Here is an 11,670-nt window from a genome sequence, read left to right on the forward strand (position 1 = left end):
TTAAAAAGAAAATTTTAAAAAAATCTAAAAAATATAAACGGACCGGAATCCGGAGCACCGCCCCGAACTAAAATATCGTATTTAAATTCATGAAATGAATGCAAGAAGCGAAGACCACCACCTGAAAAAGAGGATAAAAAATGGTACCCCCACTGTCACTCAAAGGACCCACAACCTCCACCGTTCGATGAAGATAATCCCCATAATAATAATAATAGTAAAACAGAAAAGAAAAAGAAAAAGAAAAAGAAAAAAATGCACAGCTTCCCTTCCCTTTTTGTGGGAAATCACAAGCATCCCTCAACACTTCCAGTCACCTTGACGCATCCATCTTCCTCCTTTCCTTCAACAACAAACAAAAAAAGATTCGAAAACTCCAGAAACCAGCCCAGCCAAGCAACGGATAATGAGTAGAGTCCGTACACTAAACTAAAAACTCTGCTGCTAATTGTAAATAAATAACCTTGTTAATTTCTTCTGCACAGAATGGCAACGAAACTATCAACTTGTTTTCTGAGCCATCGCCATGCTACTGCTTTAAATTGCAATGCTATTACTACTACCACTAATGATCCCAAGCACACAAATGTTCGATTCTTGTTGCCTTGTCATCGATTACTCTCATCATCCTCTTTCAGAATACGGAATCGCAACTCGAGGTACGTACTACGCTTCTCAATTAGGTTTTTAATTTTACTGTTAGGTTTTTATTATTAATTTGATTTCAATAATTTGATGCATGGCTGAATGATAGAAGCTCGCAGTATAAGCGTAGACAAATGAAGAAATCTTCTTCTACAGAGGATTCCGAGAGTCATCAACCACAACCACAACCACAACCTCAACCCCCTCCTACGGTGTTTAGTGCTGTACCAAATGATGTTACTGGCGCTAGCGTACTCTTAGATTCGGAAACTAGTACCAGTGTAGATGTGGAGCGGATTGAGCAACTCACTGATGCACAAAATCCACAACGTCTTACCGTGTCCCAAGAAGCCAAATCTTTGGTCTTCTTTCTCTACTTATGCAATCGTATTAGCAAATTTGTTTTTGTGCTTCGGTGTAATATAGCTTAATTTTTTTTTTTTAAATTTGGTTTCTCTCAGGCTATTGATGTTAACATAGAGGAGGATGAGAAGCATTCAAGTGCATCTGATCAAATGAAACAATTGGTATTCCTTTTTACCATGCTCCTTAAAAAAATAAAGTATTTCACAATCTGTTCTTAGGCTATGTAGTTTATATTTTTTAAGTGACTGGGGCTTCCATGCACTTTTGGATATCCATGCTGGAACTCTGTTGCTTGAGTTTTGGTCCATTACTGTCTGGATGATTATTCAAGTGTCTAATTCACATTAAGTCTATGATTTCAAATTTGTTCCTCAATTTAGTTTTACTTTTCTTGTTTTGGATTTACTTGAATGAGAGACAATGGCTTATTTCAAAAAAATTAAATAATCTATCTTCTACCCCCCAGGCCGTAAACATGGGCGGCGGAGAGCAACTTTCAAGTATTCAAATTGAAGATTTGATAGGCATGATAAGAAATGCTGAGAAAAGTAGGATGACTCTCTTCTATTCTTGATTTATCTTCCTCAATGCTTGTAGTTTCAACACTTCCAAGTAAGGAGGGCATGCGTTTATATTCATTGGTAACATGTGTATGTTAGATACTCTTCTTCTCAACAAAGCTCGGGTTTTTGCGCTTGATGACCTTGAAAGAATTTTTCATGAGAAGGACAAGTTGCAAGGAGAAATTAATGTTTTGGAGATGAGATTGGCAGAAAATGATGCTAAGATGAAGGTTGCCGCTCAAGAAAAGATACGTGTGGAACTCCTGGAAGCCCAGTTGGAGAAACTAAGGAATGAACTAGCTCAGAGGGGTGCTACTGAGAGAAGTGTGTTTGATCTGTATGAGAGCCAAAACAATTTTTTTAATAAGGAAGCCCCTCTACTTCAGAATAACACTCTACTTCAGAATAGCAGTGTTCATTCTCTTAGTGAGGAGCTTAGTTTATTGAGGTCGGAGAATATGTCTCTGAAAAATGATATAGAAGCACTCAGGGAAGAGCTTAGTAATGTCAAGAATACCGATGAACGTGTTGCAATACTGGTGAAGCAACACTCTTTGATGAAGTCTTCTCTGCAAGACCTGGAGTCCAAACTAATAGCTTCTGAGGAAGATGTTTCAAAATTATCTAGTCTAAAAGTTGAATGCAAGGACTTATGGGAGAAGGTGGATACTTTGCAAGCACTGCTAGATAAGGCAACCAAGCGAGCAGATCAGGCTATTCTTGTGTTGCAGCAAAACCAGGATCTCCGAAAGAAGGTTGATAAATTGGAAGAATCCCTGGAAGAAGCCGTTGTTTATAAGCTATCATCAGAAAAGTTGCAGCAATATAATGAACTAATGCAGCAAAAGATGAAACTATTGGAGGAGCACCTCCAGAGGTCTGATGAAGAGATACATTCTTATGTCCGATTGTATCAAGATTCTGTACAAGAATTTCAAGATACACTCAAGAGTTTGAAAGAGGAAAGCAATAAAAGGGCACTGGATGAACCTATAGATGATATGCCCTGGGAATTTTGGAGTCATTTACTGCTCATAATTGATGGTTGGCTGCTCGAGAAGAAAATATCTACAGATGATGCAAAGCTTTTGAGAGAAATGGTATGGAAGAGAGATGGGCGTATTTGCGAGGCATACATGGAAAGCAGAGAAAAGAATGAACGTGAAGCTGTGTCTAGGTTTCTCAAGCTGACATCATCACCCAAAAGGTAACAATTTTTAAGTAGGAATGTTTTTGGGAATTACCCGTTACTATTCGATTATCTCTTTACTATCTGATTTTCCCTTTCCTTGATCTTCAGTTCTGGATTATCTATCATTCATATTGCAGCAGAGATGGCACCAGTTGCCAAGGTGAGCTTAACTTATATGTTTCAGTCAATCACTTTGTTTTAGGATTGCTAATTTCTTAGCAGCTTGTCAATCTCATGTGATGTATTCTGGACACCTTCAGAAATACATGCATATATATTTTTCTCAGATGAATATGCTATACATTACATGATATGTCTTTCAGGGAAATATAACTTAGATGACCTCTTTCAGTATATGTTTTTTGTATATTCCCATGTAATATTGGCCATGTTGTGTTGTCCCTTTTAGCTGCAAATTCCAATCATTTATTGCAACTGGCCATTCAAAGTAAAAAAACATGCTTGTTTCTGACAAGCTGGGAAAAATTTCACAATTCTGATTGATAGCATGACCTTCTTCTCACAGTAATTGACTCCAGTTTTCATTTACAGGTTGGCAAGGTGATCAACCTTTGAAGTATTTATTATCACACGGATAGTTTCATATCTATTGTATGAATCAATAACTATAACATGCTAAATTAAGGTCTTCAGTTTTCATATCATTAGATCACCTGATAAGTTAGATAGTTGGTACTGATTGGTAGAGTTTCCTGGACAAGATTTTTTGGCTTGGGAAGAAAAGGGGAGAAAATCTTGTGAGGAGGTCCTCTAATTAACTTTCCCTTTTTTCTATTTCACTTTTAACGATCAAATGAATCTTACATACCTGATACCTGCAAGACACTTCATAGACTTCTTCTGTGTCCTGGTATCAATATCTCATCAATACTCCCTTGAAGTCTCAAATAGCTGCGACATGATTTCTGAGCACTCAATTAAAAAAACGTGTTTCTGTGGTGATGATTTTCACCTTTTTGGTATTTTTTTTTAATGTAATATGCAGTTTCCTTCAAATGATGCAGTTGTACCATAACATTATCCTGCACAAAATTGGATATTGGTTCTAGATTATTGAAAGTTATTAGTTTTTCTTGTTGTGGTCGCCTTTGCTTTTCTTCTCTTATGTTGGTATGCTACTTGTTGTAGTCTTGTTATTACTGTTATTTTCTTGCTTTATTTACATAATTCATTTACTTATGTTTTACAGGTTGGTGGTTTGGGAGACGTCGTGACTGGTCTATGTAAAGCACTACAAAAGAGAGGACACCTTGTGGAGATTGTTCTGCCTAAATATGATTGCATGCAATATGATCGGATTCACAACTTGAGGGTATGTTAAAAAATATTTGCTTAGGTAACTGGTATATCTTAATAATGTTTACAACGGTTTTGATAATTGATTCCCTGTGCAGGTCCTAGATGTGGTGGTGGAATCATATTTTGATGGCAAATTATACAAAAATAAAATATGGGTTGGAACAGTTGAAGGTTTGGATTGTATTGGTTTGGTTTGTGCTGTGGCATGAACTTTAGTGTTGCATTTCAATATCAGTTTTGATCGTGCAGGTCTCCCAGTTTACTTTATTGAGCCTCAGCACCCTGAGAAGTTCTTTTGGAGAGGACAATTTTATGGAGAGCATGATGATTTCAGACGTTTTTCATTTTTCAGCCGTGCAGCACTTGAGTTACTTCTTCAATCTGGCAAAAAACCAGATATAATTCATTGTCACGACTGGCAGACAGCTTTTGTTGTATGATCTATCCAATTTTTTCATCACAGATTACTGTTCTTTTACAGCACCTGATCAGAATTCACAACAATAATCTCTCTCTTACTGCCATTTCAGGCACCACTCTATTGGGATTTATATGCCCCAAAAGGGTTGAATTCAGCCAGAATATGTTTTACATGCCACAACTTTGAGTACCAAGGGACTGCACCTGCATCAGAATTGGCATCTTGTGGACTTGATGTCCATCAGCTGAATAGACCAGATCGAATGCAAGACAACTCTGCACATGATAGGGTCAATCCTGTCAAGGTATCACAATTCTTTATTCAAGTTTAATTTATTTTACTCTGCACATTACAGGGTCAATCCTGTTAAGCTATCACCCTTCTATTCTCACATTTTTCTCTTGTTCAGGGTGCAGTGGTATTCTCAAACATTGTGACAACAGTATCACCTACCTATGCACAAGAGGTGCGGACTGCTGAGGTATGGGCATTGTGATCTGTTATATTCTGTTTCATACATTTGATTAGAGTTCTTAAAAGGTACATAAATAAACTTGCAAGTTATATTAGACTCTTAAACAAGTACATAAATAATCTTGCAAGTTATTTTGCAGTGTACAATTTAAGTTAAAATATTTTGGTTATTATGTTTTAGCAAGAAAAGTTCCAAATTCCTATAGGTGTGGCAATATTCACAAGAAATTTTTGAAGGATGTCTGGACGTGTTTTTTGGTTTATTTGCAATTGATCCAAGTAGCATGTGGCTGTAAAGCTTAGAAAGAATAATATAATCTGCTAAAAAGCGGATACATGTTTATCCTACCAGCTTATAGTGAAGTATACAGGCACCACCCTATTTTGTCAGTTTCATCCAAACTCAATCAAAATTGGGTTCAATTTGGTCATTCTTTAAGAAGCGCTACAATGAACATGAGGAATGGATAATTTGGAATTTCTTAGTCTTGTTTTGATCCAGCATGGCAATTATTTTTCACGTGGATATGAGATTCCTTTAAAGAAAAATAAGAGTAGAACATTGTTTGGCTTTGTGTATTTTCTCCTCCATCTACACACCACCATCACCATCCTTTTGTCACCCACAACCACAACAAGTTCTCTAGGGTTTGCCATTACTATTGAAACATCAAATGCATGGTCTTTTCATTTATGCCATTGTCAATGGTATGTGCTTTATTTCATAGAACTGAACAGCCTTCTTTTTATTATGTTTATTATAGTGGTGTCCCAAATCTTATGGAGCTGAATCTTCATAATGCTGCGTGCAATGTGAAATGACTTGTCACGCTATTTTAGTGGAACTATTTTTTTTGGCATGTGCTTCTTACATGTATTATTCAACTATTTTATAGCAAATTTTTTATAGCCTCCAATAGAGTATTTTGAATTTTTATAACGAAATAAGTTTGAATAGTTATATATGTTTGATTTTCATATCAAGTTTGATAAGGTATAATTGAATTAGTTTGTTGGATTCTTAAAACACAAAATTGAATTACTTTGAATCCTTGATGGTTAGAATAACAACTCTTAGAAATAATAATCATTAAAAAAATTGCACTAATTTATTGTTAGTATAGTTAGAAATTGAAATGACATTTTTTATATCATATGAAAAAGTTTCATGTTTTTTAAAAAATAAAAAGAGAAATCGAATTTCAATTTCATTTTAAACAGTCCTTTTCTTAATTAGATTGGGATTGGATTTACATATTTTTACTGTAGTATGTTACAATATTAGTATTATATTATGGTATCGTCAAGCACAAGTTATTATAGCCCTTTTGCTTTTATATATAATTATGGATTCTTACATTTTCTCCAAACTTTCATAGTTCAAATATTTTTGGGATAGTCTGTTTCCCATAGTCCATGTCCTGATTTTCTGTTGGAAGGAAAACTTTCTAATAACTAACTTTATAAAAATGATATTACACATTTTGCCATGTTCACTTGATGGAGCTTTTCTAACTATATTGAAACTTTCTTTCATTTCTTTTCTTTTCTTTCAAAAAGATCTTTTTCAGTAGATTTGCATTTGTGCTGGATGGCCTGATAAGATTGGGCAAGACATCTTGAAAAGCAGGGTGCTTACGATCTTCTTGATACAAATTAAACGCTCACTTGAAGATAGATTGCCTCCTAAGTTCACTTTACCTATTTGGGCACTAAGTACAAAAAATAAATAATGAACAACTTTTACAAGTCCTTTTCCGACTGCCCATATACCAACGACTTGACTTTTAATTCAAAGAGGTGAGAGAGGATTGTTTTCTCAAATTCTTTTTTCCTTTCAAAAGGAACCAAAAATACTAATGGAAAGAATCTGATTTATATCCTTACCCTTCATAAAACACATGCAATTTCTGAATCTATCATTATGCATAGAAGGCCACTTCTCCATAAAAAACTTCCATAGAGCTTTAAGCCCATTCACAATTTGAACTAAATGGTTTCATAGGTTCAGTGACAACTTGACACTGAAGTACCTATTGATCATGACCTCTCATCTCTATTGTAAATTATCATCAATTAGAATCCTCTGCCAAGCAATCTCCCATTGGAGAAAATAAGACAAGATGGAGCTTTAAACTTCTCACTTCAGACTTGGGAGCATGTGGAAGGGAAAGGAGGGAGTATTTTGGAGAGGAGCGAGGTGTGGAAGGGAGAGAGGGGGAGGGGGTCTTTATACACCCAGTCGAAGCTTTCCCTATAAAATCACAACACAAGTTATGTTCCATAACTTAAGCTTTTTAAGCAGAATAATGGGTGCAAGGTAATGTGGTAGTGCCTTCTGGAACCAGCCAAAACCGTTTTTTTTTTGACGATCATAAAATCTTTGTGCTTCAATAGCCTTATTGTTCTTTCATAGCTCAGAAATTGGAAATTCTTCTAATTCTGGACACTAAAAGATAAAAAAGAAAAGTATTGTTTTTGGTCTTAATTTTTGCTGATAAGAATTTACTTATTTTACACATGCATCCATGCATGTATGGAAGGAATTTTTAAACTGATAGGGTCCAAGGAGGGAAATGGAAATCCTCATGAGTTACTGTCTTTCTGATGAAAAATATCCATATTGTTGTGAAATACAATATCCCAGTTTCTAGCATCTTCCCAATTTATTTTCAGGTCTGCCTAAGCTGCTTCATCTGAGCTGTGTGAAGACATAAATTAATGAGTTTGTTTTTTTCTATTTTGGAATAAAGCCTAATGAGTGTGTGAAGACATAAATTAATGAGCTTGTTTCTCACCATGGTTTCTATTTTGGAATAAAGCCTAATGATATGGGGTATGATATGGTTTGCCAGTCTGTTTGAAGCAAATGTTTCTTTTCTTTTTCTTGGATAAGTAAAATCAAATGTTTTAATGTTTTATTTTTTTATTATTGAAAATTTCTCACAGTTGTTGTGTTTTGTTGAAGGCTTTACTTACAACTCTAACTTGTCTTGTACAGGGTGGGAAAGGTCTCCATTCGACTCTTAGTTTTCACTCCAAGAAGTTCGTTGGAATTCTTAACGGAATTGATACTGATGCATGGAATCCTGCTACTGATACTTCTCTCAAAGTCCAGTACAATGTTAATGATCTTCAAGGGAAAACTGAAAACAAAATAGCTTTAAGAAAATTTCTTGGGCTCTCTAATGCAGATGTCAGGCAACCAATGGTAATCTTTACTGTAGAAGCATTGTATCGCCTTTCCTTCTCTTTTGAAAGTATTTGATTTCAATCCACCTATTGCTATCAGATTTCAACACTTTTCCATCGATATTACCTCAATGTATGACCAGGTTATATGGATCGCCTCCCTTGTTGGTACTGTTAGTGTACTGTGTATCACCTAGGGTACATGGAACATGGGCTATATGTTTGAGAGTAAATTTTGACAACCACAAACTTCCTCTAAAGATGTTCTATCCCATGGTTATTTTTTTAGTGGGTTAGCAACTATGAAAAATCAGATTATCTCTGGTGAAAGATGACCAGGATGGTTAATTAAACCCCTTTGGGTTGGAAGATTTCATTATTTTTCCTTTTTGAGAAACATCTTAGTTTCTTTGTTAAATCCTTCACTTAACACTCTGCATGGAACTCCAGTTTTTTTTTCCCTCCCATTTATATTGTTTTATTTGGGGTAGTTGATCATACTATGATGAGCAGTGCCATCTTTAACTATAAACTTTAGGATTAGCCTGTAATTTTACTTCCTGGCGTTTCATCTCAATGTATATTGGAAGTAAAATCAAGTTTGATCTTGTATCAAATGGGCTCCACATTCGTTATCTTGTGTGAAGTAGTCTGCATTGGAATATCATGAGCATTCTTTTATCTCCAGAGTACCCGAGATCATATGGGGGTAGATTTGGGAGGGATATTCTTAGTCTAGCATATCGAGGGAATGACATAGTTCATAATGCCATCATATTGCACGTGGGAACATTCTGAATACTTATATCATTACTTTATAATGATGCAACTTAGCTTGTTAAAATTCTTCCATTATTCTTTGAATAGGTAGGCTGCATAACACGATTGGTGCCACAGAAAGGTGTGCATCTTATTAGACATGCAATATACCGAACACTGGAGCTGGGAGGACAATTTGTACTTCTTGGTTCAAGCCCAGTTGCACATATTCAGGTAATGCTCTGTTTTTTCTTTTTTGCTATGAATTCACTGGTACCTTCCAAAATTTTGCACGTTATATTGGACACATCTGCAATGCATCCTCAAAACATAATGCTATAAAGATAAATGTCTTTATCTAGCTGGGCTTTTGAGAATTTTGGGATTACAATGCCCTTTATGGACACTGAAACATTAGTTTTGATCATTCTTTCCATATCCTTTCTCTATTCTACGTTCTCTTATTCTATTTACTAATTAACATTTTATTTCTCTCTTTTATTTTGCAGAGGGAATTTGAGGGTATTGCTAACCATTTTGAGAGTCATCATCACATTCGGCTGATATTGAAGTATGATGAATCTCTCTCCCATTCCATTTTTGCGGCATCTGACATTTTTATCATTCCATCGATTTTTGAGCCTTGTGGCCTCACACAGGTATGATCAACACCCTTTCCCTTAATTTTTTAGGGAAGGCGAAGAGCCAGAGTGCATTTGTTTAAATTTTTAATTGAATGATATTTCATGAAAATATCGATATAACCTATAAAAAATGTCTCAAATCTGGCAAACATGAGCTAATTTGTAAATTTTGTGCTTTGGACTGTGGACGACTAATTATTAATTTTACAACAAAATGGCTTCACCTTTTCTTTCATAAATGTATATATGTATGCAAACCAAAATGTTGATATGTTTTTTTTTTTGGTTGAGTAGGCTTCTGGCTACATAACAGAGCCCTTTGGTCATATTACTATCATATCTAATTGCTGACACCTGAACTTTTTCTTCATGTACTTTTTTTTTTCCTTTTGCAGATGATAGCAATGAGATATGGTTCCATACCAATTGTAAGAAAAACTGGTGGTCTAAATGACAGGTAGGGTACTTGATTTCTGACATAATTCCAGCGATCTGATGTTATTATGGTTGTTAGAGCATCACTGCATTGACGTTTGGTTTCAATTCTGCAGTGTTTTTGATGTTGATGATGATACTGTGCCGCCTCAATTTCGGAATGGCTTTACATTCTCGACTCCCGATGAACATGTAAATAACCAGAGCTGCAGATTTAGTTGTATATCATCCATGCTTTCCATGTGGCATCTGTGTGAGGCTTTGAGCTATCAATTCAATGCTCCCACCAGCTACCACATTGCTTCACCGGCCTCTATGAAACTACAATTCATTATGAACCTTTTTATTTTCCATCCCCGCTCTGGATTTTTATCCAACTCTTAGTAAAAGCTTTCATTTAGGCTGTTTCTTATTATAATGCTTCCTAATGCATTTCATAATTTCTCAGGGAGTGAACAGTGCTTTAGATCGTGCATTTAACTACTATAGAAACAATACCGAGGTCTGGCAGCAGCTTGTTCAGAAGGACATGAACATGGATTTCAGTTGGGAATTGTCAACATCGCAATATGAAGAACTTTACTTGAAGTCAGTGGCCAGAGCAAGGGTGGCAGCAAATCGAGCTCAAGGATTGTAAGAACAGGCAGTCCAAATTTACGAGTTCTGTGGAGATGCAATTCAGTCAAGTTTCATTCAGGGGTGTGGATTTATAGAGTTACAATTGAGGCAACCCAGCTAACAAGCACGTACATCTTGAGAGTTTCCGATGCTAACACAAGGTTTTTTTTTTTTTTTCCTTTTTTTCTAAAATATAGATTAGAACATTCATATGTTCTTAAAATAATCCTCTATTATAGTTGATACAAGTTGAGTTCCTGTATCAAATTGGCTTTCTTATATGCCCTCATTGTACTTTGTACTTCAATACCATAGGAGATATGACACTACACATCAGAAAATTCACCGTTGCTCTGGTTTTATCTTTAAGAAAATTTGTAAATGTTGCTCTGGTTGTCTTTGGTTGTTCATTTTGCATAATTATCTCGTTAATCCCTGTGCCTTGCTCCTGCTTGATCCTAAAATGTACAAGTTTCATAGTAGAAAAAAATTAGGAGGAAAACGACTTCCTTTTTTGAAACGACCATGCAGATTATTATGCACTCTTGGCATGCAAGATTCAAATCATGGTCTCTTTACATTACAAGCCGACAATCTAAACACAAACTCTCTTTGTTAGCTCGTTTTCCGGGCCGAAGTTGTTGACGGGATCAGCAAGGTGGTAGGCCAAGTTCTTCAATGGTCCCTTTCCGGTAACCATGGCCACACTGGAAAGGATTAGATGACACATTGCTGCCCACAATGCTGATGTGGTCGACAGCTTTGATGCACTTTCAGCTAAAAAGTGGGAGAAATGGTTTTTGGGTGTGCAGCTTACAAGACAACGAATACCCATGAATCAAATACTTTCATACCTGAATCCAAACATAAAACGAATACCTGAACCCAAACCTGACCCGGTTTTAATACTCGAATCTGTCCTCATCAGGTTTTGGATATTCATAACCTAATTTCAACTTGACTCGAATTAAAACCGAACCTAAACTTGAATAATATAATTTTATAACTGATTAACAGCGAGTTGGATTTTTATAATAATCT

The 11,670-nt window shown here is 35.7% G+C and overlaps 1 protein-coding gene across 3 annotated transcripts; it reads left to right on the forward strand.

Annotated features, from left to right (window-relative positions):
* Positions 1-217: 217 nt before the first annotated feature.
* Positions 218-11,011, forward strand: LOC133704689 (probable starch synthase 4, chloroplastic/amyloplastic). 3 transcript variants are annotated; one of them, XM_062129606.1, is made up of 17 exons: positions 218-659; positions 755-1,007; positions 1,107-1,172; positions 1,478-1,559; positions 1,671-2,781; positions 2,875-2,926; positions 3,977-4,099; positions 4,182-4,257; positions 4,336-4,520; positions 4,617-4,811; positions 4,917-4,988; positions 7,983-8,192; positions 9,041-9,166; positions 9,442-9,591; positions 9,972-10,033; positions 10,128-10,203; positions 10,460-11,011. In XM_062129606.1, the coding sequence occupies exons 1-17, from the start codon at positions 487-489 to the stop codon at positions 10,646-10,648; spliced, it is 3,201 nt and encodes a 1,066-aa protein (XP_061985590.1). In that variant the 5' UTR covers positions 218-486; the 3' UTR covers positions 10,649-11,011. The 3 variants fall into 3 exon arrangements, with proteins under 3 accessions (XP_061985590.1, XP_061985598.1, XP_061985607.1); XM_062129614.1 differs by having other exon boundaries at positions 758-1,007; XM_062129623.1 differs by lacking the exons at positions 218-659; positions 1,478-1,559 and having other exon boundaries at positions 956-1,007; positions 1,609-2,781.
* Positions 11,012-11,670: the final 659 nt, after the last annotated feature.

The sequence above is a fragment of the Populus nigra genome, chromosome 1 (assembly GCF_951802175.1).
Source record: "Populus nigra chromosome 1, ddPopNigr1.1, whole genome shotgun sequence".
Classification (NCBI taxonomy): Eukaryota; Viridiplantae; Streptophyta; class Magnoliopsida; order Malpighiales; family Salicaceae; genus Populus; species Populus nigra.